Genomic DNA, 21,507 nt, shown 5'->3' with positions numbered 1-21,507 from the left:
AGCCGCCCTTGTCAAGCAAAGCTTCCAGACATCCCCAACTCTGCTTATACAGAAATTGCTGTTTGAGATGCCAGGCAGGAAGATGTTAGAACCCTGGTGAGGTTAGTTTGTGTCAGCACTCTCTTTTCAATCCAAGAAAGGAATCAGACAGAAGAAGAATGATTTTAGATTTATCTTTTCTGAATGCCACGTTTGAATCAGAATTTCCAGATGTCATGTTACTAAACATCCACCAATCCTTATAGTTAAATGAATGGACAACCAGCAGAATGAGGAAGTTTTTGGCTTACACAAATGATACACAAATGTGACTTCACGGTGATGCCATTGGTCTTTTTTTTTTTTTTTCACAACCCTACAAATATTTTCCATGATATTCTCAGCTATACTCCTAAGCTTACTTTACTGAACCAATACTTAAGGCATATCTTGCAAAATTTCTGGAGATGCTACTTAAAAGTGGAATGCTCTAAACTAAGGCTTCAGTCATAGAGACACTTTTGTATCCCAGAGCATTAAACTTGGGCTTATGCAGATGCTGTGAATCCCTTACATTCTTCATCTGGAGTGAATTCTGGAATTTTTTTTTTTTCAGCCCTTTAGCATAACATGGCAAGGCTTCAGGAAAAAATGGTTTTCTGGGTAAAGGTTTTCCTTGCAACAAATAAAGATCACCCAGGAGCTCTTCCTTGGAAGCTTTTAGAGTTCTTAGTTTTGTAGGGAGGCAGTACTTGGTGGGCAGCTAATGACTAGGGAGGTATATTACCAGTACTTCATTCTTGGATATCTTGAGAGTCAGTGACACCTGTGTAGTAAGCCAACACTTCAGTGATTGTCAAGTTGCACTCCTCTGACCCAGGAAGATATCTTTTCTTTCTGCCTCACCTACCTGTTGACTGCTGGCATTCTGTCCACAAACATACAATCTCTTCTTGTCATACATAACACTTGACCTTTACTCACACAGCTCAAGCTTTGTAAATCTAGATTTTCCTGCAGTGAGCACCATGTGCTAGCCCAGCCTTCTGGTAAAAGAAAAAGAAATAGAAGTAGTAGGTTAGGAATACTAGGCAGGAGCATTAGGTAGAAGTAGTCAGTAATAACATTTGGTTAGGAGCCTCTGCAAACACTGCGCTAGAGTTGCCCTCAGCCAGTTGCCTGTAAAAGGTGAGGCACCGCAGACTAAGAAGCAGCAATGGAGTTAACTAATTGTAGAGACTCTGTTGCTCTGGCCACCCTCTTGAGGGGATTCCAGTTGGGAAAAGGCATCAGAAATATAGATAGATAGATAGATAGATGGATTTGTATGTAGCATTTATGGATCTGGAGAAGGCATATGATAGAGTTGATAGAGATGCTCTGTGGAAGGTATTAAGAATATATGGTGTGGGAGGCAAGTTGTTAGAAGCAGTGAAAAGTTTTTATCGAGGATGTAAGGCATGTGTACGTGTAGGAAGAGAGGAAAGTGATTGGTTCTCAGTGAATGTAGGTTTGCGGCAGGGGTGTGTGGTGTCTCCATGGTTGTTTAATTTGTTTATGGATGGGGTGGTTAGGGAGGTGAATGCAAGAGTTTTGGAAAGAGGGGCAAGTATGAAGTCTGTTGGGGATGAGAGAGCTTGGGAAGTGAGTCAGTTGTTGTTCGCTGATGATACAGCGCTGGTGGCTGATTCATGTGAGAAACTGCAGAAGCTGGTGACTGAGTTTGGTAAAGTGTGTGAAAGAAGAAAGTTAAGAGTAAATGCGAATAAGAGCAAGGTTATTAGGTACAGTAGGGTTGAGGGTCAAGTCTATTGGGAGGTGAGTTTGAATGGAGAAAAACTGGAGGAAGTGAAGTGTTTTAGATATCTGGGAGTGGATCTGGCAGCGGATGGAACCATGGAAGCGGAAGTGGATCATAGGGTGGGGGAGGGGGCGAAAATTCTGGGAGCCTTGAAGAATGTGTGGAAGTCGAGAACATTATCTCGGAAAGCAAAAATGGGTATGTTTGAAGGAATAGTGGTTCCAACAATGTTGTATGGTTGCGAGGCGTGGGCTATGGATAGAGTTGTGCGCAGGAGGATGGATGTGCTGGAAATGAGATGTTTGAGGACAATGTGTGGTGTGAGGTGGTTTGATCGAGTAAGTAACGTAAGGGTAAGAGAGATGTGTGGAAATAAAAAGAGCATTTTTGAGAGAGCAGAAGAGGGTGTTTTGAAATGGTTCGGGCACATGGAGAGAATGAGTGAGGAAAGATTGACCAAGAGAATATATGTGTCGGAGGTGGAGGGAACGAGGAGAAGAGGGAGACCAAATTGGAGGTGGAAAGATGGAGTGAAAAAGATTTTGTGTGATCGGGGCCTGAACATGCAGGAGGGCAAGGAATAGAGTGAATTGGAGCGATGTGGTATACCGGGGTTGACGTGCTGTCAGTGGATTGAATCAAGGCATGTGAAGCGTCTGGGGTAAACCATGGAAAGCTGTGTAGGTATGTATATTTGCGTGTGTGGACGTATGTATATACATGTGTATGGGGGTGGGTTGGGCCATTTCTTTCGTCTGTTTCCTTGCGCTACCTCGCAAACGCGGGAGACAGCGACAAAGCAAAAAAAAAAAAAAAAAGATAGTTTTAATGTATGTATGACTCATGGTGAGGTGCCTGAGGATTGGCGTAATGCGTGCATAGTGCCATTCTACAAAGGCAAAGGGGATAAGAGTGAGTGCTCAAATTACAGAGGTATAAGTTTGTTGAGTATTCCTGGTAAATTATATGGGAGGGTATTGATTGAGAGGGTGAAGGCATGTACAGAGCATCAGATTGGGGAAGAGCAGTGTGGTTTCAGAAGTGGTAGAGGATGTGTGGATCAGGTGTTTGCTTTGAAGAATGTGAGTGATACTTAGAAAAGCAAATGGATTTGTATGTAGCATTTATGGATCTGGAGAAGGCATATGATAGAGTTGATAGAGATGCTCTGTGGAAGGTATTAAGAATATATGGTGTGGAAGGCAAGTTGTTAGAAGCAGTGAAAAGTTTTTATCGAGGATGTAAGGCATGTGTATGTGTAGGAAGAGAGGAAAGTGATTGGTTCTCAGTGAATGTAGGCTTGCGGCAGGGGTGTGTTATGTCTCCATGGTTGTGTAATTTGTTTATGGATGGGGTTGTTAGGGAGGTGAATGCAAGAGTTTTGGAAAGAGGGGCAAGTATGAAGTCTGTTGTGGATGAGAGAGCTTGGGAAGTGAGTCAGTTGTTGTTTGCTGATGATACAGCGCTGGTGGCTGATTCATGTGAGAAACTGCAGAAGCTGGTGACTGAGTTTGGTAAAGTGTGTGAAAGAAGGAAGTTAAGAGTAAATGTGAATAAGAGCAAGGTTATTAGGTACAGTAGGGTTGAGGGTCAAGTCAATTGGGAGGTAAGTTTGAATGGAGAAAAACTGGAGGAAGTGAAGTGTTTTAGATATCTGGGAGTGGATCTGGCAGCGGATGGAACCATGGAAGCGGAAGTGAATCATAGGGTGAGGGAGGGGGCGAAAATCCTGGGAGCCTTGAAGAATGTGTGGAAGTTGAGAACATTATCTTGGAAAGCAAAAATGGGTATGTTTGAAGGAATAGTGGTTCCAACAATGTTGTATGGTTGCGAGGCATGGGCTATGGATAGAGTTGTGCGCAGGAGGATGGATGTGCTGGAAATGAGATGTTTGAGGACAATGTGTGGTGTGAGGTGGTTTGATCGAGTAAGTAATGTAAGGGTAAGAGAGATGTGTGGAAATAAAAAGAGCGTGGTTGAGAGAGCAGAAGAGGGTGTTTTGAAATGGTTTGGGCACATGGAGAGAATGAGTGAGGAAAGATTGACCAAGAGGAGGTGAAGGGAACGAGAAGTGGGAGACCAAATTGGAGGTGGAAAGATAGAGTGAAAAAGATTTTGTGTGATTGGGGCCTGAACGTGCAGGAGGGTGAAAGGAGGGCAAGGAATAGAATGAATTGGATCGATGTGGTATACCGGGGTTGACGTGCTGTCAGTGGATTGAATCAGGGCATGTGAAGCGTCTGGGGTACACCATGGAAAGTTGTGTGGGGCCTGGATGTGGAAAGGGAGCTGTAGTTTCGGGCATTATTGCATGGCAGCTAGAGACTGAGTGTGAATGAATGGGGCCTTTGTTGTCTGTTCTCCTGTACTACCTTGCTGAAGCAAGGTAGTTTTGCTGCTGTTTCCTGTAGGATGGGGTAGCGACAGGAATTGGTGAAGGCAAGCAAGTATGAATTTGTACATGTGTATATATGCATATGTGTATGTATTTGTTTATATGTTGATATGTATATGTAATGTGCATGTATGGGTGTTTATTTATATTTCTTTTATTATACTTAATCACCGTCTCCCGTGTTAGCGAGGTAGCGTAAGGAAACAGACAAAAGAATGACCTATCCCTCCCACATACACGTGTATATACATAAACGCTTACACACATATGTACATACCTATACATTTCATTGTATATGTACATATACATACACAGACATATACATATATACACATGTACATATTCATACTTGCTCCCTTTATCCATTCCCGTCACCACCCCGCCACATGTGAAATAGCATCCCCCCAAGGTAGCGCTGATAAAAGACAAAAAAAAAAGGCCCCTTTCATTCACACCTACTCTCTAGTTGTCATGTGTAATGCACCGAACCACAGCTCCCTTTCCGCATCCAGGCCCCACAAAACTTTCCAAGGTTAACCCCAGATGCTTCACATGCCCTGGTTCCATCCTTTGATGGCACGTCGAACCCTGGTATACCACATCGTTCCAATTCACTCTATTCCTTGCACGCTTTTCACCCTCCTGTATGTTCAGGCCCTGATGGGCCATTGTCTGTCTGTTTCCTGGTACTACCTTGCTGAAGCAAGGTAGTTTTGCTGCTGTTTCCTGTAGGATGGGGTAGCGACAGGAATTGGTGAAGGCAAGCAAGTATGAATTTGTACATGTGTATATATGCATATGTGTATGTATTTGTTTATATGTTGATATGTATATGTATGTGCATGTATGGGTGTTTATTTATATTTCTTTTATTATACTTAATCACCGTCTCCCGTGTTAGCGAGGTAGCGTAAGGAAACAGACAAAAGAATGACCTATCCCTCCCACATACACGTGTATATACATAAACGCTTACACACATATGTACATACCTATACATTTCATTGTATATGTACATATACATACACAGACATATACATATATACACATGTACATATTCATACTTGCTCCCTTTATCCATTCCCGTCACCACCCCGCCACATGTGAAATAGCATCCCCCCAAGGTAGCGCTGATAAAAGACAAAAAAAAAAGGCCCCTTTCATTCACACCTACTCTCTAGTTGTCATGTGTAATGCACCGAACCACAGCTCCCTTTCCGCATCCAGGCCCCACAAAACTTTCCAAGGTTAACCCCAGATGCTTCACATGCCCTGGTTCCATCCTTTGATGGCACGTCGACCCTGGTAATACCACATCGTTCCAATTCACTCTATTCCTTGCACGCTTTTCACCCTCCTGTATGTTCAGGCCCTGATGGGCCATTGTCTGTCTGTTTCCTGGTACTACCTTGCTGAAGCAAGGTAGTTTTGCTGCTGTTTCCTGTAGGATGGGGTAGCGACAGAATTGGTGAAGGCAAGCAAGTATGAATTTGTACATGTGTATATATGCATATGTGTATGTATTTGTTTATATGTTGATATGTATATGTAATGTGCATGTATGGGTGTTTATTTATATTTCTTTTATTATACTTAATCACCGTCTCCCGTGTTAGCGAGGTAGCGTAAGGAAACAGACAAAAGAATGACCTATCCCTCCCACATACACGTGTATATACATAAACGCTTACACACATATGTACATACCTATACATTTCATTGTATATGTACATATACATACACAGACATATACATATATACACATGTACATATTCATACTTGCTCCCTTTATCCATTCCCGTCACCACCCCGCCACATGTGAAATAGCATCCCCCCAAGGTAGCGCTGATAAAAGACAAAAAAAAAAGGCCCCTTTCATTCACACCTACTCTCTAGTTGTCATGTGTAATGCACCGAACCACAGCTCCCTTTCCGCATCCAGGCCCCACAAAACTTTCCAAGGTTAACCCCAGATGCTTCACATGCCCTGGTTCCATCCTTTGATGGCACGTCGACCCTGGTAATACCACATCGTTCCAATTCACTCTATTCCTTGCACGCTTTTCACCCTCCTGTATGTTCAGGCCCTGATGGGCCATTGTCTGTCTGTTTCCTGGTACTACTTTGCTGATGCAGGAAATGGCAATTGAGTATGATATAACGAAATGTACATCACAGGTCATACATTTTAATTACTTGTAATTACCTGTTTGTGCTGCACAAGGAGGGAGTTTTGCACTCATGGGGCTGTCACACAACATTTTGAGTTTATGTAAACTGTCTGCGTTAATCATATCCTGTCACTCTGTTCTTTTCATCCATCACTCTTTTACAGTAAAAATATCTGTACATCCTTCTTAACAAGTTCCTTGCTTAATTTCACATTATGTACTTTGGTTCCTCTTACCCTACATCTCTCATAGAACTATTCACTTCTGTGTTGCTTTTGCGTTTTTAAAACTTTAAAAACTAAAAACTTAGTTAAAAACATTTTGAGTTTATGTAAACTGTCTGCGTTAATCATATCCTGTCACTCTGTTCTTTTCATCCATCACTCTTTTACAGTAAAAATATCTGTACATCCTTCTTAACAAGTTCCTTGCTTAATTTCACATTATGTACTTTGGTTCCTCTTACCCTACATCTCTCATAGAACTATTCACTTCTGTGTTGCTTTTGCGTTTTTAAAACTTTAAAAACTAAAAACTTAGTTAAAAACATTTTGAGTTTATGTAAACTGTCTGCGTTAATCATATCCTGTCACTCTGTTCTTTTCATCCATCACTCTTTTACAGTAAAAATATCTGTACATCCTTCTTAACAAGTTCCTTGCTTAATTTCACATTATGTACTTTGGTTCCTCTTACCCTACATCTCTCATAGAACTATTCACTTCTGTGTTGCTTTTGCGTTTTTAAAACTTTAAAAACTAAAAACTTAGTTAAAAACATTTTGAGTTTATGTAAACTGTCTGCGTTAATCATATCCTGTCACTCTGTTCTTTTCATCCATCACTCTTTTACAGTAAAAATATCTGTACATCCTTCTTAACAAGTTCCTTGCTTAATTTCACATTATGTACTTTGGTTCCTCTTACCCTACATCTCTCATAGAACTATTCACTTCTGTGTTGCTTTTGCGTTTTTAAAACTTTAAAAACTAAAAACTTAGTTAAAAACATTTTGAGTTTATGTAAACTGTCTGCGTTAATCATATCCTGTCACTCTGTTCTTTTCATCCATCACTCTTTTACAGTAAAAATATCTGTACATCCTTCTTAACAAGTTCCTTGCTTAATTTCACATTATGTACTTTGGTTCCTCTTACCCTACATCTCTCATAGAACTATTCACTTCTGTGTTGCTTTTGCGTTTTTAAAACTTTAAAAACTAAAAACTTAGTTAAAAACATTTTGAGTTTATGTAAACTGTCTGCGTTAATCATATCCTGTCACTCTGTTCTTTTCATCCATCACTCTTTTACAGTAAAAATATCTGTACATCCTTCTTAACAAGTTCCTTGCTTAATTTCACATTATGTACTTTGGTTCCTCTTACCCTACATCTCTCATAGAACTATTCACTTCTGTGTTGCTTTTGCGTTTTTAAAACTTTAAAAACTAAAAACTTAGTTAAAAACATTTTGAGTTTATGTAAACTGTCTGCGTTAATCATATCCTGTCACTCTGTTCTTTTCATCCATCACTCTTTTACAGTAAAAATATCTGTACATCCTTCTTAACAAGTTCCTTGCTTAATTTCACATTATGTACTTTGGTTCCTCTTACCCTACATCTCTCATAGAACTATTCACTTCTGTGTTGCTTTTGCGTTTTTAAACTTTAAAAACTAAAAACTTAGTTAAAAACATTTTGAGTTTATGTAAACTGTCTGCGTTAATCATATCCTGTCACTCTGTTCTTTTCATCCATCACTCTTTTACAGTAAAAATATCTGTACATCCTTCTTAACAAGTTCCTTGCTTAATTTCACATTATGTACTTTGGTTCCTCTTACCCTACATCTCTCATAGAACTATTCACTTCTGTGTTGCTTTTGCGTTTTTAAAACTTTAAAAACTAAAAACTTAGTTAAAAACATTTTGAGTTTATGTAAACTGTCTGCGTTAATCATATCCTGTCACTCTGTTCTTTTCATCCATCACTCTTTTACAGTAAAAATATCTGTACATCCTTCTTAACAAGTTCCTTGCTTAATTTCACATTATGTACTTTGGTTCCTCTTACCCTACATCTCTCATAGAACTATTCACTTCTGTGTTGCTTTTGCGTTTTTAAAACTTTAAAAACTAAAAACTTAGTTAAAAACATTTTGAGTTTATGTAAACTGTCTGCGTTAATCATATCCTGTCACTCTGTTCTTTTCATCCATCACTCTTTTACAGTAAAAATATCTGTACATCCTTCTTAACAAGTTCCTTGCTTAATTTCACATTATGTACTTTGGTTCCTCTTACCCTACATCTCTCATAGAACTATGGGCAAGGGGGCCAAGTTTGGAAGTTATCCTGGGACAGTTTATACGGTGGACCACTTTCGACTCGACTCTGTTAAGTAAGGATACAGAGCTAGAACCACCCCAAATGTATGAGCAGTACTCCATACAAGGATGAATCAGTCCCTTGTATAATGGAGCAACTGTTCAGAAGAGAAGAAGTTTTGACATCTAAACAGGTAGACTTAGCTATTCCCATAATGTGGGGTTTCCAAAAGTGGATGTTACAGTAATACCAGTTATGTTCATTGAGTCAAGAGGTGGAATTACAGAACCATCAGAGGATAGACTGGAGTTGTGAGGAGTTTTTGATATAGAGATGGATAGAAATTGGGTCTTGGAGGCATTAAACTTCACATGATTTTGTGTACCTCACTGAGATATCCTGTCCGAGTCTGAGTTTATCAAGGAAGCTGTGTCAAGATGAGATGCAGATTGAGTGAGAGAAGAGGGAGCAGAATTAAAGGATGTGGATGAATGCATTGTTGAGTTGTCAGCATATGAGTGGATTGTTTTATTTTTGGAGGAGAGGAAATTGTTGAAAGAAAGGAGAAAAAGTGTAGGGGACAGGACAAAACCTTGAGGGACATCACTGTTGGAGAAAAGGGGGAAGGCTGATCCATCAAGAACCACAGAAATAGATCAAGCAGAGAGAAAGCTAGATATGAAAGAGCAAAGTGATGGAGCGAATCCAAAAGAGGGGAGCTTAGAGATGAGACCCTGATGCCACGCCCTGTCAAAAGCCTTAGATATGTCAAGGGCAACTACATATGACCCCTCAAAATCTTTCAGGGATGATGGCCAGATACTAATAAGATAGGAAAGAATATCACCATTGGATCTCACCTTACAGAAGTTGTACTGGTGATCTGACAGGAATGTGGTTTTCAAGGTGTTTAAGGATATGGGAGTTGAGGAGGGATTCAGAGACTTTGGAAATAGTTGATGCGAAGCAATAGAACAATAGTTAGAGGGGTCAAAACATTCACCCTTCTTCTTGTAGGGATGGTATATATCAAGGCATATTTCCAAGAAGAAAGAAAAGTTTTGGTTGTTAGATATGGAACAGATGAGCAAGCACAGGTGCAAGTTAAGAGGGATACTCTTTCAGTACACGGGAATGGATGCCATCAGGACCATAATCTGTGCTTGTGTTCAGAGAAAGAAGCACTTTTTGGACAGTCTGAAAAGAGATTACAGGAAGAAGCATAGGATTAGTAAGAGGAGCTTCAGGGGGTAAAGGAATGTTAGAGTCATCCAAGTTGGAGTTAGAGGAGAAACAGGAACCAAAGAGAGTTGCTTTATCAGTGGGAGAGAGTTTTAATACCATCAGAATGGAAAAGTGAGGGAAGGGTAAAGCGACAGAAGTTGTTAGAGATGTCATAGCTTAAGACCAAAAAGATCTATCAGTGGATGACGAGGAGATATTATTGCACTTCTTTTGAATAAAGGAATGCTTTGCCTCACAGCTAACATGCTTGCAGTAATTATGGGCATTGATAAAAGCTGAATGGGAGCCAGAGGAAGGAGAGTTTTTCCAAGCCCAGTATGCCTGATCCCTTGTCTGACTGTCCTCAACAGGAATGGTTGAACTATGGATTGGATGAAGAGGTGCTGCATCCAGACACAAGAATATTATTGTTGTTGATGATTAGCTCATATGGATGAAGACGAAGCCAAACCCCAGTATTTTTGGCCAGATATGAAACCATTGAATTTAGAAATACTTAGTCACTGCTCTTGGAAAATTTCAGCAAGAGAGCATCATGCCTTATGCTCAGTGAAATAATTTTACTGTAGTTTACCAAGGAAATCAGTTGTTTTTGCATTGTGGAACCCTGAAGCCTTTTCTGTGAGAATTATGTCTTCTGGTTCAACTTGAGCTTTATTCTGGAGCGCATGATGTTGGGAAAGTTGCCTACTTTTTAGCCTTCCTTAGAAATTTTTCTGTGTTGGAATTCAGTAGATGGAGCCTGCACTATTTTTCTTTGTTCATTTTGAGTCTTAGTTTAAACATAATGGGTCTTCCCTGTATTTCTCTAGGGAATCCTCATCCCAGAGAATAGGTTCCACTTCTCCAGGGAAGGTAATTAGATCATTGTTATGGTTTTAGATCTTGAAGAGGTTTTTCCCAGAGCAATTTTGCTCTTCAGTATACAAGTCAATGAGTGAGTGCAGCACGAAAGCTCTGCTGCCATAGCAGAAATTCATCAGGTACTTGTAAGTAGGTAGATGCTTCTCCATGTGGGCATGATCTTGTTTGCTCATGGGACATTAGAGGAGAGTGATATGCAATGGATGATGAAGTCCAAAAAACTTAATTTCCAAAGCAGTGACCTGCAAGCAGTTTTTCCTCTTTTTCATGCTGTACCTAGCCTTTTCATTCTTTTCTCTGAAAAATTCTTTCACTGTATCTTTGGCAACCACCCTGACTGCAGAGATAAGTAAGCTCTGATGTGTTAGGAGTGGGCTGGTCAGTGATGTCAACCTGGTGAGGGTTTCTTTCAGCATAATGAATGGAAGCAAACTTCCACAGTGATATTTAGGGAGTTAGTATTATCCAAACCCCAATAATCCCCTTGGAGTTGGAGTTACATAGATATACAGACCACACAGAGCCAAGGCCCATGCAAGGTTGTTTGGCCTTAACACTACTATAAAGAAAAATAAAATTCAGTCCCCTTAAAAGCTGTAGAAGAAATGGATGGCTAAATAAAGGCTCTCTCCCCACCCTCCATTCCCTTCAGCAACATGCCAGACAAAAAACAGGTAGAAAAAATACTTTGTAGGATTAACATGCCTGAAGAAAGTTTTTATAGGAAAGTCATAAAGTATAATGAACATGAATACATCATGCATCCCTTCACTTTTTGTTATAAAGACTTTAATAAGGATGAAATCGAGCTCCAGCCTCTCAGCTTCCTATACCTATGTTATTTCTGATGTTGAAGAATGATGCAGTAACTTACTTTCTCAAAACAGGTAACATAAGTTAATCAATGCTGGTATGTTACTGCAGCATGATCAGGGAGAGGTCAGTAGTTATGATGACTCAGTAAGTGAACTATTCAGTACTGGAGTTTGACAAGTGATGATCAAGCCTAATTTTGAAGATATTAAGGGTTAATTTGAACAAAAATTTTTGGCAGCTTATTCCACACATCTGGAATATCGTTGGTAAAGAAATATTTCATGCTGTCCAGATTAACTCACAGAACTCAAGTTTTAGTCCATTTCCTCTCATCAGTAATGCTGGCACTATTGTAAAGAAATTTTCAATATCGACGTTTGCCTCAGAGGTGCCTCTTGCTTAGGGAGAACAAGTTTAATTCTGACATATCTCCTCATGTGGTTTGTAACACTCATTATCCTGTGTAACCACCTTAAAGAAAAATGGTTTCTGAAATTTCAAGATTCAAATTTTTTACAAAAAGTTATGGTTTGACCTATAAATGATATTGACTGCTGCTTGATGATATGTTTGGTAACCAAAATTGTTTGTGAGGATTGATGGCGCTGCTGATAAACCTTGAGTTAATGTAGTATTTATAACGATGTCAATTTGATGGAGCTGTGTCATTCAAAATTTAGTAAGTGTTTTACAGAAAAGAGGATACTTGGCTTTTAGTATTTGCAGTTATGATTTGTAAATATTTGGCTTTCATAAAGAAGTGCTGGTCAGTTCTTTCAGCTAGTTGATTTCTATGTGAATACTATTTTTTTTAATTACAACTTTTGATTTAGCATACTGCTCTTTCAGTTTTATCACTTTTCTGGGGTAGTTTTAAATTGTACAAGCAATAAGTCTAAAGCAATAATGGTATGATTTGATGCATTTGTACACATCTTAGAAATTTTATTTATTCTAATTTGTGTGCCTAGAATTTTTTTTCTGAACTTCCTGGAACCATAATCCTCAACTAAAAAGGGGAATTAGGCCCAAATTTCTTTAATTACAAATAGTTTTCCTTCTAAATTTAGATGTATTTTAAAAGGTAAATTGTGTTTCAGTATTACAGGGCAAGGCAGAAGAAGTAGAATTACCCGAGAAGGTGGACATGATTGTGAGTGAATGGATGGGTTATATGATGCTATATGAAACCATGTTACCATCTGTTCTCTATGTCAGAGATAAGTGGCTCAAACCTGTAAGTATTGTTTATTTTACAGTTTTTATGGCTAACAAGCAAATAAGCTTTTGTCAGTTATTTGTGAAAAATTTATTTGTTGTGGATAGGTGAAGTAGTTATGTTGATCGTGTAAGTGGAAAGTCTGTGTATTGTGACATTATGTGTAATTCGAATTTATATAAAAGTAGTTATTAAAATTTTTTAGTATAAGTGGCATGAAGATACTTCTTTCTTCCAGTAGTTGTTTTAATCCTTTATCCAGATGTTGTGTAATATGTTATGTGGTAAATCTATGTAGATCTATGATCCATTCTTTTGTGCCAAGATTTGAATTTTTTGTATTCTTATTTACCATTCAGCCTTATCATGGGAAGGTTATCACAGTAGACTGCAAAGTGTAGATGACATCGAGTTCTATGTCCTTTGGAGTGATGAGGAGTCTAAGGATTCAGATGTTAATGTACTTGATAAAAATCTGTCTGGTGAAAATTAAAAGAAACAAGTGCATCAAAACACTATACAAATGAGTTGGTGACATTCATGACATGTCAACACCGTGGCGTTTTGTGCTAAGAGCTATCTCAGCAAGACACTACCACCAGAAATTCTGATTTCTCCAAGGGAAAGTTAAGGTCTATTTCATTTGTTTATCTGTAATAGGATGTTTTTCCATTTCATCAGGGAGAAATTGCATTTCCCTTTACTTGAAAAACATTTTTTTTTAGGACCACAAATTTATTTGCATTCATTATGAGATGCAACAAAATTAGAGCCTGAAAATGGTGAGTTTATGAAAATTTTGGTGTTTTCATTCAATTTCTTTTAGTGCCATCAGAAAGAGTGTCTTTTTTAGCCAAAAACAGCTAATATCTCGGTGCGTGTATGCTTTTAACCCTTCCCACATGATAATGAGTGTAGTAAGGAATGTTATTGCTGCCAGATGCATGATTGCCCAAGCACCACATAAGCAGTAAATAATTGTCAGTTCATTTGCTTTCATGATGATTTTTCTCTTGCTGTTTGAAAGAACATACTTCTCTGAACTCCTTGAATATGTATCTCTAGTATCTTAAACTTTTGTACTGCCTCCCAGTTAAGTAATCCATTCAGATTGGTACATGTTAGTCAAGCACAAGACAGAAAAAAGGACCATAAAAGCTGATGCTGTTCAGTTCTGAGTTGTGATTGTTAGGATGATGCCATACACAAATTGTCAACCTTGGATGGAACATTGTGGGTTCAGGAGTGGTAGAGGATGTGTGGATCAGGTCTTTGTGTTGAAGAATATTAGTGAGAAATGCTTGGAGAAACAGAAGGATAAGTATGTGGCATTATGTATCTTGAGAAAGCATATGATAAGGTTGATAGAGATGCTTTGTGGAAGGTGTTAAGAATACGTGGTGTAGGAGGAAAGCTGTTAGAAGCGTTCTGGAGTTTTAGCAAGAGGGTAAGACTTTTGTCTGCGTAGGTAAAGAGAAGAGTGAGTGGTCCTAGGTGAAGTGGTTCTGTGGCAGGAATGTGTGATGTCACCTTGGCTGTTTAATTTTACTAATGGATAGGATGGTGAGGGAAGTAAATGCAAGGATCTTGGAGAGATGGGTAGATATGCAGTCTATAGAGTGTAAGGGGACTTGGGAAGTGTTTCATTTGTTGTTTGCTGATAACATGGCTCTGGTGATAGATTTAAGGGAGAAACTGTAAAAGTTGATGTCTGAGTTGGGGATAGTGTGTGAAAGGAGGAAGTTTGAGAGTAAATGTGAATAAAAGTAAGGCTATTAGTTATTGTGGTGCAGAGAGACAGATTATTTGTGGTGTGCATTTGAATGGAGAAAACTTGGAGGAAGTAGGGTTTTAGATATCTGGGAGTGAACATGGCAGCGAATGGAACCGTGGAAGCAGAAAGAATTCGTAGGATGTGTGAGGGGATGAAGGTTCTGAAAGCATTAAGGAATGTGTGGAAAGAGAGGTCGCTGTCTGGGAGGGGGAAAAATGGATATATTTTAAGGTTTATTCCCATTTGTTCTCTTGTCTTATGCACATTTACCTCCTTCCAAAACATCTTTTTATTTCTCCCTAGAATTTGATATTGCTCTCTCACCCCAACTTTCATTTGCCCTCTTTTTCAATCCTTGCACCTTTCTCTTGACCTCCTGCCATCTCCCAGTCATTTACACTACTTCCCTGCAAGTATCATCCAAACGCCTCTCTTTTCTCTTTCACTAACAACCTTACTTCTTCATCTGACCACTCACTACCCTTTCTAATCCGCCCACCTCCCACCTTTTTTGTGTCACATGCATCTTTTATGGAAGCCATCAGGTAGTGATGACGTGAGAAGATGGAGTTAGTATTATGAGGTTTGTTGAATGTTTGATGACAGAGTGGCGGATATAGTGTTTTTGGTCGGGATGGTGTGCGAAGTGAGAGGGTCAGGGAGAATGGTTTAGTAAAGAGAGAAGAGGTAGTGAAAGCTTTCCGGAAGATGAAATCCGACAAGGTGGCGGGTTTGGATGGTATTGCAGTGGAATTTATTAAAAAAAGGGGCGATTGTATTGTTGATTGGTTGATAAGGATATTCAGTGTATGTATGGACTGTGGTGAAGTGCCTGAGGATTGGCTGAATGCTTACATAGTGCCATTGCACAAGGGCAAAGGAGATAAAGGTGAGTGTTCAAACTACAGAGGTATAAGTTTGCTGAGTATTCCTGGGAAATTATATGGGAGGGTATTGATTGAGAGGGTGAAAGCATATACAGAGAATCAGACTGGGGAAGAGCAGTGTGGTTTCTGAAGTGGTAGAGGATGTGTGGATCAGGTGTTTGTTTTGAAGAATGTATTTGAGAAATACTTAAGAAAAACAGATGGATTTGTATGTAGCATTTATGGATCTGAAGAAGGCATATGATACGGTTGATAGAGATGCTTTGTGGAAGGTTTTCAAAGTATATGGTGTGGGGATTAAGTTGCTAGAAGCAGTGAAAAGTTATTACCAAGGATGCAAGGCATGTGTATGAGTAGGAAGAGAGTGATTCGTTCCCAGTGAATGTTGGTTTGCGGCAGGGGTGTTTGATGTCTCCATGGTTGTTTTAATTTGTTTATGGATGGGTTGGTTAGGGAGGTAAATGCAAGAGTTTTGGAGAGAGGGGCAAGTATGCAGTCTGTTGGGGATGAGAGGGCCTGGGAAATGAGTCACTTGTTGTTAGCCGATGATACAGCTCTAGTGGTTGATTCATGTGAGAAACTGCAAAAGTTGGTAACTGTGTTTGGAAAAGTGTGTGAAAGAAGAGTAAACGTGAATAAGAGCAAGGTTATTTAAGTTCAGTAGGGTTGAGGGACAAGTTAATTAGGATGTAAATTTGAATGGAGAAAAATTGGAGGAAGTGGAGTGTTTTAGATAGCTGAGAGTGGACTTAGCAATGGATGGAACCATGGAAGCAGAAGTGAGTCAGGGTAGAGGAGGGGGCAAAGGTTCTGGGAGCGATAAAGAATGGATAGGGGAGAATGTTATCTGAGAGAGCAAAAATGGGTATGTTAGAAGGATAGTAGTTCCAACAATGTTAAATGGGTACGAGGCATGGTCTGCAGATAGTGTTGTACGTAGGAGGATGGATGTGTTAATAATGAAATGTTTAAGAACAGTATATGGTGTGAGGTGGTTTGATCGAGTAAGTAATGAAAGGGTAAGAGAGATGTGTGGAAATATAAAGATTGTGGCTGAGAAAGCAGAAGAGGGTGTGTTGAAATAGTTTGGAGATATGGAGTGAATGAATGAGGAAAGATTGACAAAGAGGATATGTGTCAGAGGTGGAGGGAACAAGAAGTGAGAGACCAAATTGGAGGTGGAAGGATGGAGTGAAAAAGATTTTGAGCGATCGGGGCTTGAACATACAGGAGGGTGAGAGGCCTGCAAGGAATAGAGTGAATTGGAATGATGTGGTATACCAGGGTTGATGGGCATGTGAAGCACCTGGGGTAAATCATGGAAAGGTCTGTAGGGCCTGAATGTGGATAGGGAGCTGTGGTTTCTCTGCATTACACATGACAACTAGAGACTGAGTGTGAACGAATGTGGCCTTTTTTGTCTATTTTCCTGGTGCTACCTTGCTGAAGTGGGGGGTAGAGATGCTGTTTACTGCACCTCCAACCCAGAACCCATCTAGATTTCTAGTAATGGCTCTTTCCTTTAACTGTCAAGTGCTGGGTGACTTGCCTGAAGTCACCCACAATTTGGACAAAAACATGTGTCTAAAAGTAACGGATGATAACAAGAAGTGAGCTAATGTACCTTACATGGCTGTGATAGAGTGCCGAGGTTGGTGCGTAGATACCCTGGCTGAGATGGAGGAGGGATGCTGGTGTCGGAGTGAGGAATTACAGCAGGGGAACAAGTCTAGTGATGCAGATTCACTTATCATTCATCACTGTTCATAGGTAGTATGTGAATGTGTACAACCATTTATATTTCCATATAGTACTTACACTTCAGAATTACTTCAGAGAATGGTAGTCTCAAAAGCAAGCACCTTTACATAGAGCAAGACAACACTTCTTGCACTACATTGCACCAGTTTTCTCTTTTTGCTTCCTTCCAGTCAACATGCACACCTTACATTGCCTTTGAGCTACTTTTCTTTTCTTAGTTGCTGGTAGCTGCTCTAGAAAGTGCATATCAACAAACTCCTTGGCAGAGTCTCAAGTTTTGTTAAGCTGTGTCAGCCTTTGTACACATGAATGAGTATACTGTATTTTCTGGGATTTGTTCACATATGCTGTACTCCAATTGTCTCAAATGTTTTCTGCCCATTCTTCAAAAGACTTATCATAACCTTTCAGCAGGTTCATAACAATAAAGTGAAAGAGCTGTTTATTATACTACTTCATCTTATATACATATTATAGTCCCATTTTGCATCTCATTTATTTACAGGGCATATATTTTTTTGATATGATTAAGCACATCATCTGGCTGCTTTATATTATGCCAGTTTTATAGTCCAATTTACCTTTGTCCTTCATATCTTTCATATGAAGTGTGGTCAGCATGACAATGTTATGTTTGTTGTACTAGCACAAAGTGAGCATTTATCCTGACGTGGACACTTCACTCTATGTCTTCTTCTTTGGGTGAGAGTAGACATTTTTTCTTTTCTGCCTCACTGTCTTACAAGCACCAGTATTATTGTTCAGCAGGTATTTTCACAAGGCTGGACTTTTGTATCAATTATCAATACACAGAACATGGCCTTTCATAGACATTTTTCCTCTAGCATGTTTACCATTGCCCCAGACATATCATGTTGGCCATCCTTGAGAATGTCCATCTCACTGTCCGTTTACATGACCACCATTTCCATTTCACAGTATCAGAGGATGAATATCTTCATTCCTTACCAGTGTTCTTTAGATAGAATGTTCTGTTTGGACATACGTTTTTTCTGAATAGCAATAATAGGTCATTGATTAATAGTTCCTGAAATGGCCTGAATAAGTCCAAGAACTTTTGTTTGACACACACAGTCATGCCAGATTTTCCTCAAGCATCGGTTTTCATATTATCTGTGAATAATGGGAAATACAAAAGTTTTGAACATATCTCAGGGCGTGCACATTCCGAATATAGGTGTTTTTTAGAAGGGAATCGCATTTCTAGTACTCAAATAAAACTTGTTTTTGGGAGTAGCATAGGAAGAAATACATGTGGTGCTAAAATAACAAACACTTCACTTACAGTTGTGTCGTGCCATCTCATCACTTTTGAGTGAGGCAAAATATCTTGCTCTAACTGTAGATTCAGAATACTCATTTGTTTCACTCACTATGTGTTGTCAGGCCTCCTTTTAAAATACCTCCAAAAATTCAAAATCATTTGCTCTTCCCAAAAGCATCTGTCATTCCGATACATTGTGTATTAAAATGAAGCATATTTGGGGTGAGACATCTGAGAAACAAAGATCCTTGCCTATCCCACCAGTACTTGAGGAACAAGTCTTCATATTTTCCCTACCCACTCCAGAGGAACAAGGCTCTGTGTTTCCCTTACCCACACCAGAGGAACAAGGCTTCGTGTTTCCCCTGCCCACACCAAAGGAACAAGGCTTCTTGCCTTCCCCACTACTATCTGAGGAACTGTGCTTCTCGCTTCACCCACCAGAATTGAAGGAACAAGGATCTTCTCCATCACACCACTATCTGAGGAACAAATATCTTCACATCACCCACCAGTATCTGAGGAATAAATGCTCCTTGCTTTCTCTGCATATGTCTAGAGAACTAGTTTCCTAGCCTCGCCATCAGTGTCTGAGGAACAAAGCTCTTTGCCACTATCCTAGGGAACAGGATGTTTTGGCTCCCCCTCCAGTACTTGAGGAACAAGGCTGCATCATCCCCATCTTTACCTAAGGAACAAAACTTCTTGCCTTTCCTATCAGTACCTGGGGGACAAGACTCCCCACCTAACCCAATCAGTGTCTTGGATTAGCTTCCTCAACCATTAAACAGTACTTTTTAATGACGACTTGGTAACAAGAACCAGCCAGCCCACCAAGTTTTTAATTGCAACAGAGATTTCCTGTACAGGGAATAAGCTGCTGGAGATGATGGAAAGCAGGGTTGATCAACACTACAGATTAGAATGTTTCCAGTTCACGAAGGGATTGTGCAGTGGTTGTCACACGGTTCAAAACATACATACATCTTACCAAGTGAATGATACTGTAAATTGAGGTCTTTATTTATTTTCAGTTGTTTTATTTGGTAGGTTCATGACATTTTCCCTTGGGTAGGGGAGAACAAATTGTACTATCACATTCATATTCAAAGAAGGCAATTAAAGGGAGTGAGAGTGGAGGTCAGGAAACCCTCCCCTTCAGCCAAGATGAGAAGAGGGGAGAGATAGATAGAGTGTTTAGGAAAAGAAACATGGATGTTCTGGCGCTGAGTGAAACAAAACTCAAGGATAGAGGGGAAGAATGGTTTGGAAATTTGTCTGGAGTAAAGTCAGGGGTTGGTGAAAGGACAACAGCTAGGGAAGGAGTAGCACTACTTCCAAAGCAGTTGTGGGAGTGTGTGAAAGAATGTAAGAAAATTTTTTTTAGACGGATTTGGGTAAAAATGAAAGTGGATGGCAAGAGATGGGTGATTATTATTGCTTGTGCATTCATGAGAAGAAAGATCTTGAGAGGCAAGTGTTTTTGGAGCAGCTCAGTGTGTGTGTCAGCAGTTTTAATGTAAGAGACTGGATACTGGTGATGGTTAATTTCAGTGCTTAGGTGAGTGATGTGGCAGTTGAGGGTGTAATTGAGGGACATGGGTTATTCAGTATTATGAGTGGTGGGATGAAGTAAAGTTGCTAGTGAAAGAGAAAAGGGAGGTATTTAGGTTGTACTTTCAGGAAAGGAGAGCTAATGATTGGGGAATGTATTAGAGATGTTGGCAGGAGGTTGAGGAAAGTGCAAGGGTTGAAAAAGAGGGCAAATGAGAGTTGAGGTGAGCAAGTATCAGTAAACTTAAAGGAAAATAAGACGTTTTGGAAAGAGGTTATTTATGTGCGAAAAACAAGAGAACAAGTAGGAACATCAGTGAAGGGGGCAAAACAGGAGGTGGTAACAGGTAATGATCATGTGAGGAGGATATAGAGAGTATATCTTGAAGGACTGTTGAATGTGCTTGATGATAAGACAACAGATGTAGGTAGCTTTGGTTAGGGTGGTATATGAAGAGAGAAAGCCGTGTAGAGTGGTTTGATGAAGAGAGAAGAGGTGGCCAAAACCTTACATAGGAGGAAGTGTGGGGAAGTGGGTGGTGTTGCTAGTATACATATTGAGAAAGGGGATGACTGTGTTGATGAATTTGTTAGGATTTTCAATGTTTGTATGGATCACAGTGAGCTGCATGAGGTTGGCAGAATGCATGTATAATGCCACTGTATAAAGGCAAGGAGGATAAAGATGAGTGTTCAAACTACAGAGATATAAGTTTGTTGAGTGTAACTGGTAAGTAGTATAGAGGGTAGCGATTGAGAGAGTAGGCATGTATAAAGTTTCAGATTGGAGAGGAACTGTGTGCTTTTAGCAGTGGTTTTGGTGTTTGCTTTGAAGAATGTGCGTGAGATATAACCAGAGAAACGGATGGATTTTTATGTGGCATTTATGGATCTGGAGACAGTTTACGATAGGGTTGATAGAGATATTTTGTGGAAAGTTTTTCAGAGTGCCTGGTGTGGGAGGAAAGCTGCAAGAAGCAATGTGAAATATTCATCAAGGGAGTAAGGCATGTGTACAAGTAAGAAGAGAGGAGGGGGAATGGTTCCAAGTGAAGTTTGGTCTGTGGCAGGGGTGTGGTATGCCACCATGATTGTTTGATTTGTTTATGGATGGGATGGTGAGGGAGGTAAATGTGAGATTCTTGGAGAGAGGGGTGAGTATGGCATCTGTAGGGGATAAAAAGTCCAGGGAAGTGAGTCAGTTGCTATTTGCTGATGGTAAAGCACTCGTAGCAGATTCAAGTGTGAAACTGAAGAAGTTGGTGGTTGAGGTTGGAAGGGTGTGTGAAAGGAGGGAGTTAAGAGTAAATGTGAATAAAAGCAATGTTGATAGGTTTAGCAGAGTTGTGGAACAGGTAAGGTGAAGAATAATGTTGATAGGTTTAGCAGAGTTGTGGGACAGGTAAGATGAAGAATAGTTTGAGATG

The 21,507-nt window shown here is 39.7% G+C and overlaps 1 protein-coding gene across 4 annotated transcripts in view; it reads left to right on the top strand.

Annotated features, from left to right (window-relative positions):
• LOC139749721 (protein arginine N-methyltransferase 6-like) overlaps positions 1–21,507 on the top strand; it is a 53,158-nt gene that overhangs the window by 21,353 nt on the left and 10,298 nt on the right. For all 4 annotated transcript variants that reach the window (XM_071663915.1, XM_071663907.1, XM_071663898.1 and 1 more), the window contains exon 4: positions 12,701–12,837. In XM_071663915.1, coding sequence (XP_071520016.1) covers positions 12,701–12,837 — 137 coding nt within the window. The remainder of the gene's footprint in view (positions 1–12,700; positions 12,838–21,507) is intronic.

The sequence above is a fragment of the Panulirus ornatus genome, chromosome 1 (genome assembly GCF_036320965.1).
Source record: "Panulirus ornatus isolate Po-2019 chromosome 1, ASM3632096v1, whole genome shotgun sequence".
Taxonomy (NCBI): Eukaryota; Metazoa; Arthropoda; class Malacostraca; order Decapoda; family Palinuridae; genus Panulirus; species Panulirus ornatus.
The sequence above is the reverse complement of the archived record's forward strand: the minus strand, read 5'-3'. Positions and strand labels throughout refer to the sequence as shown.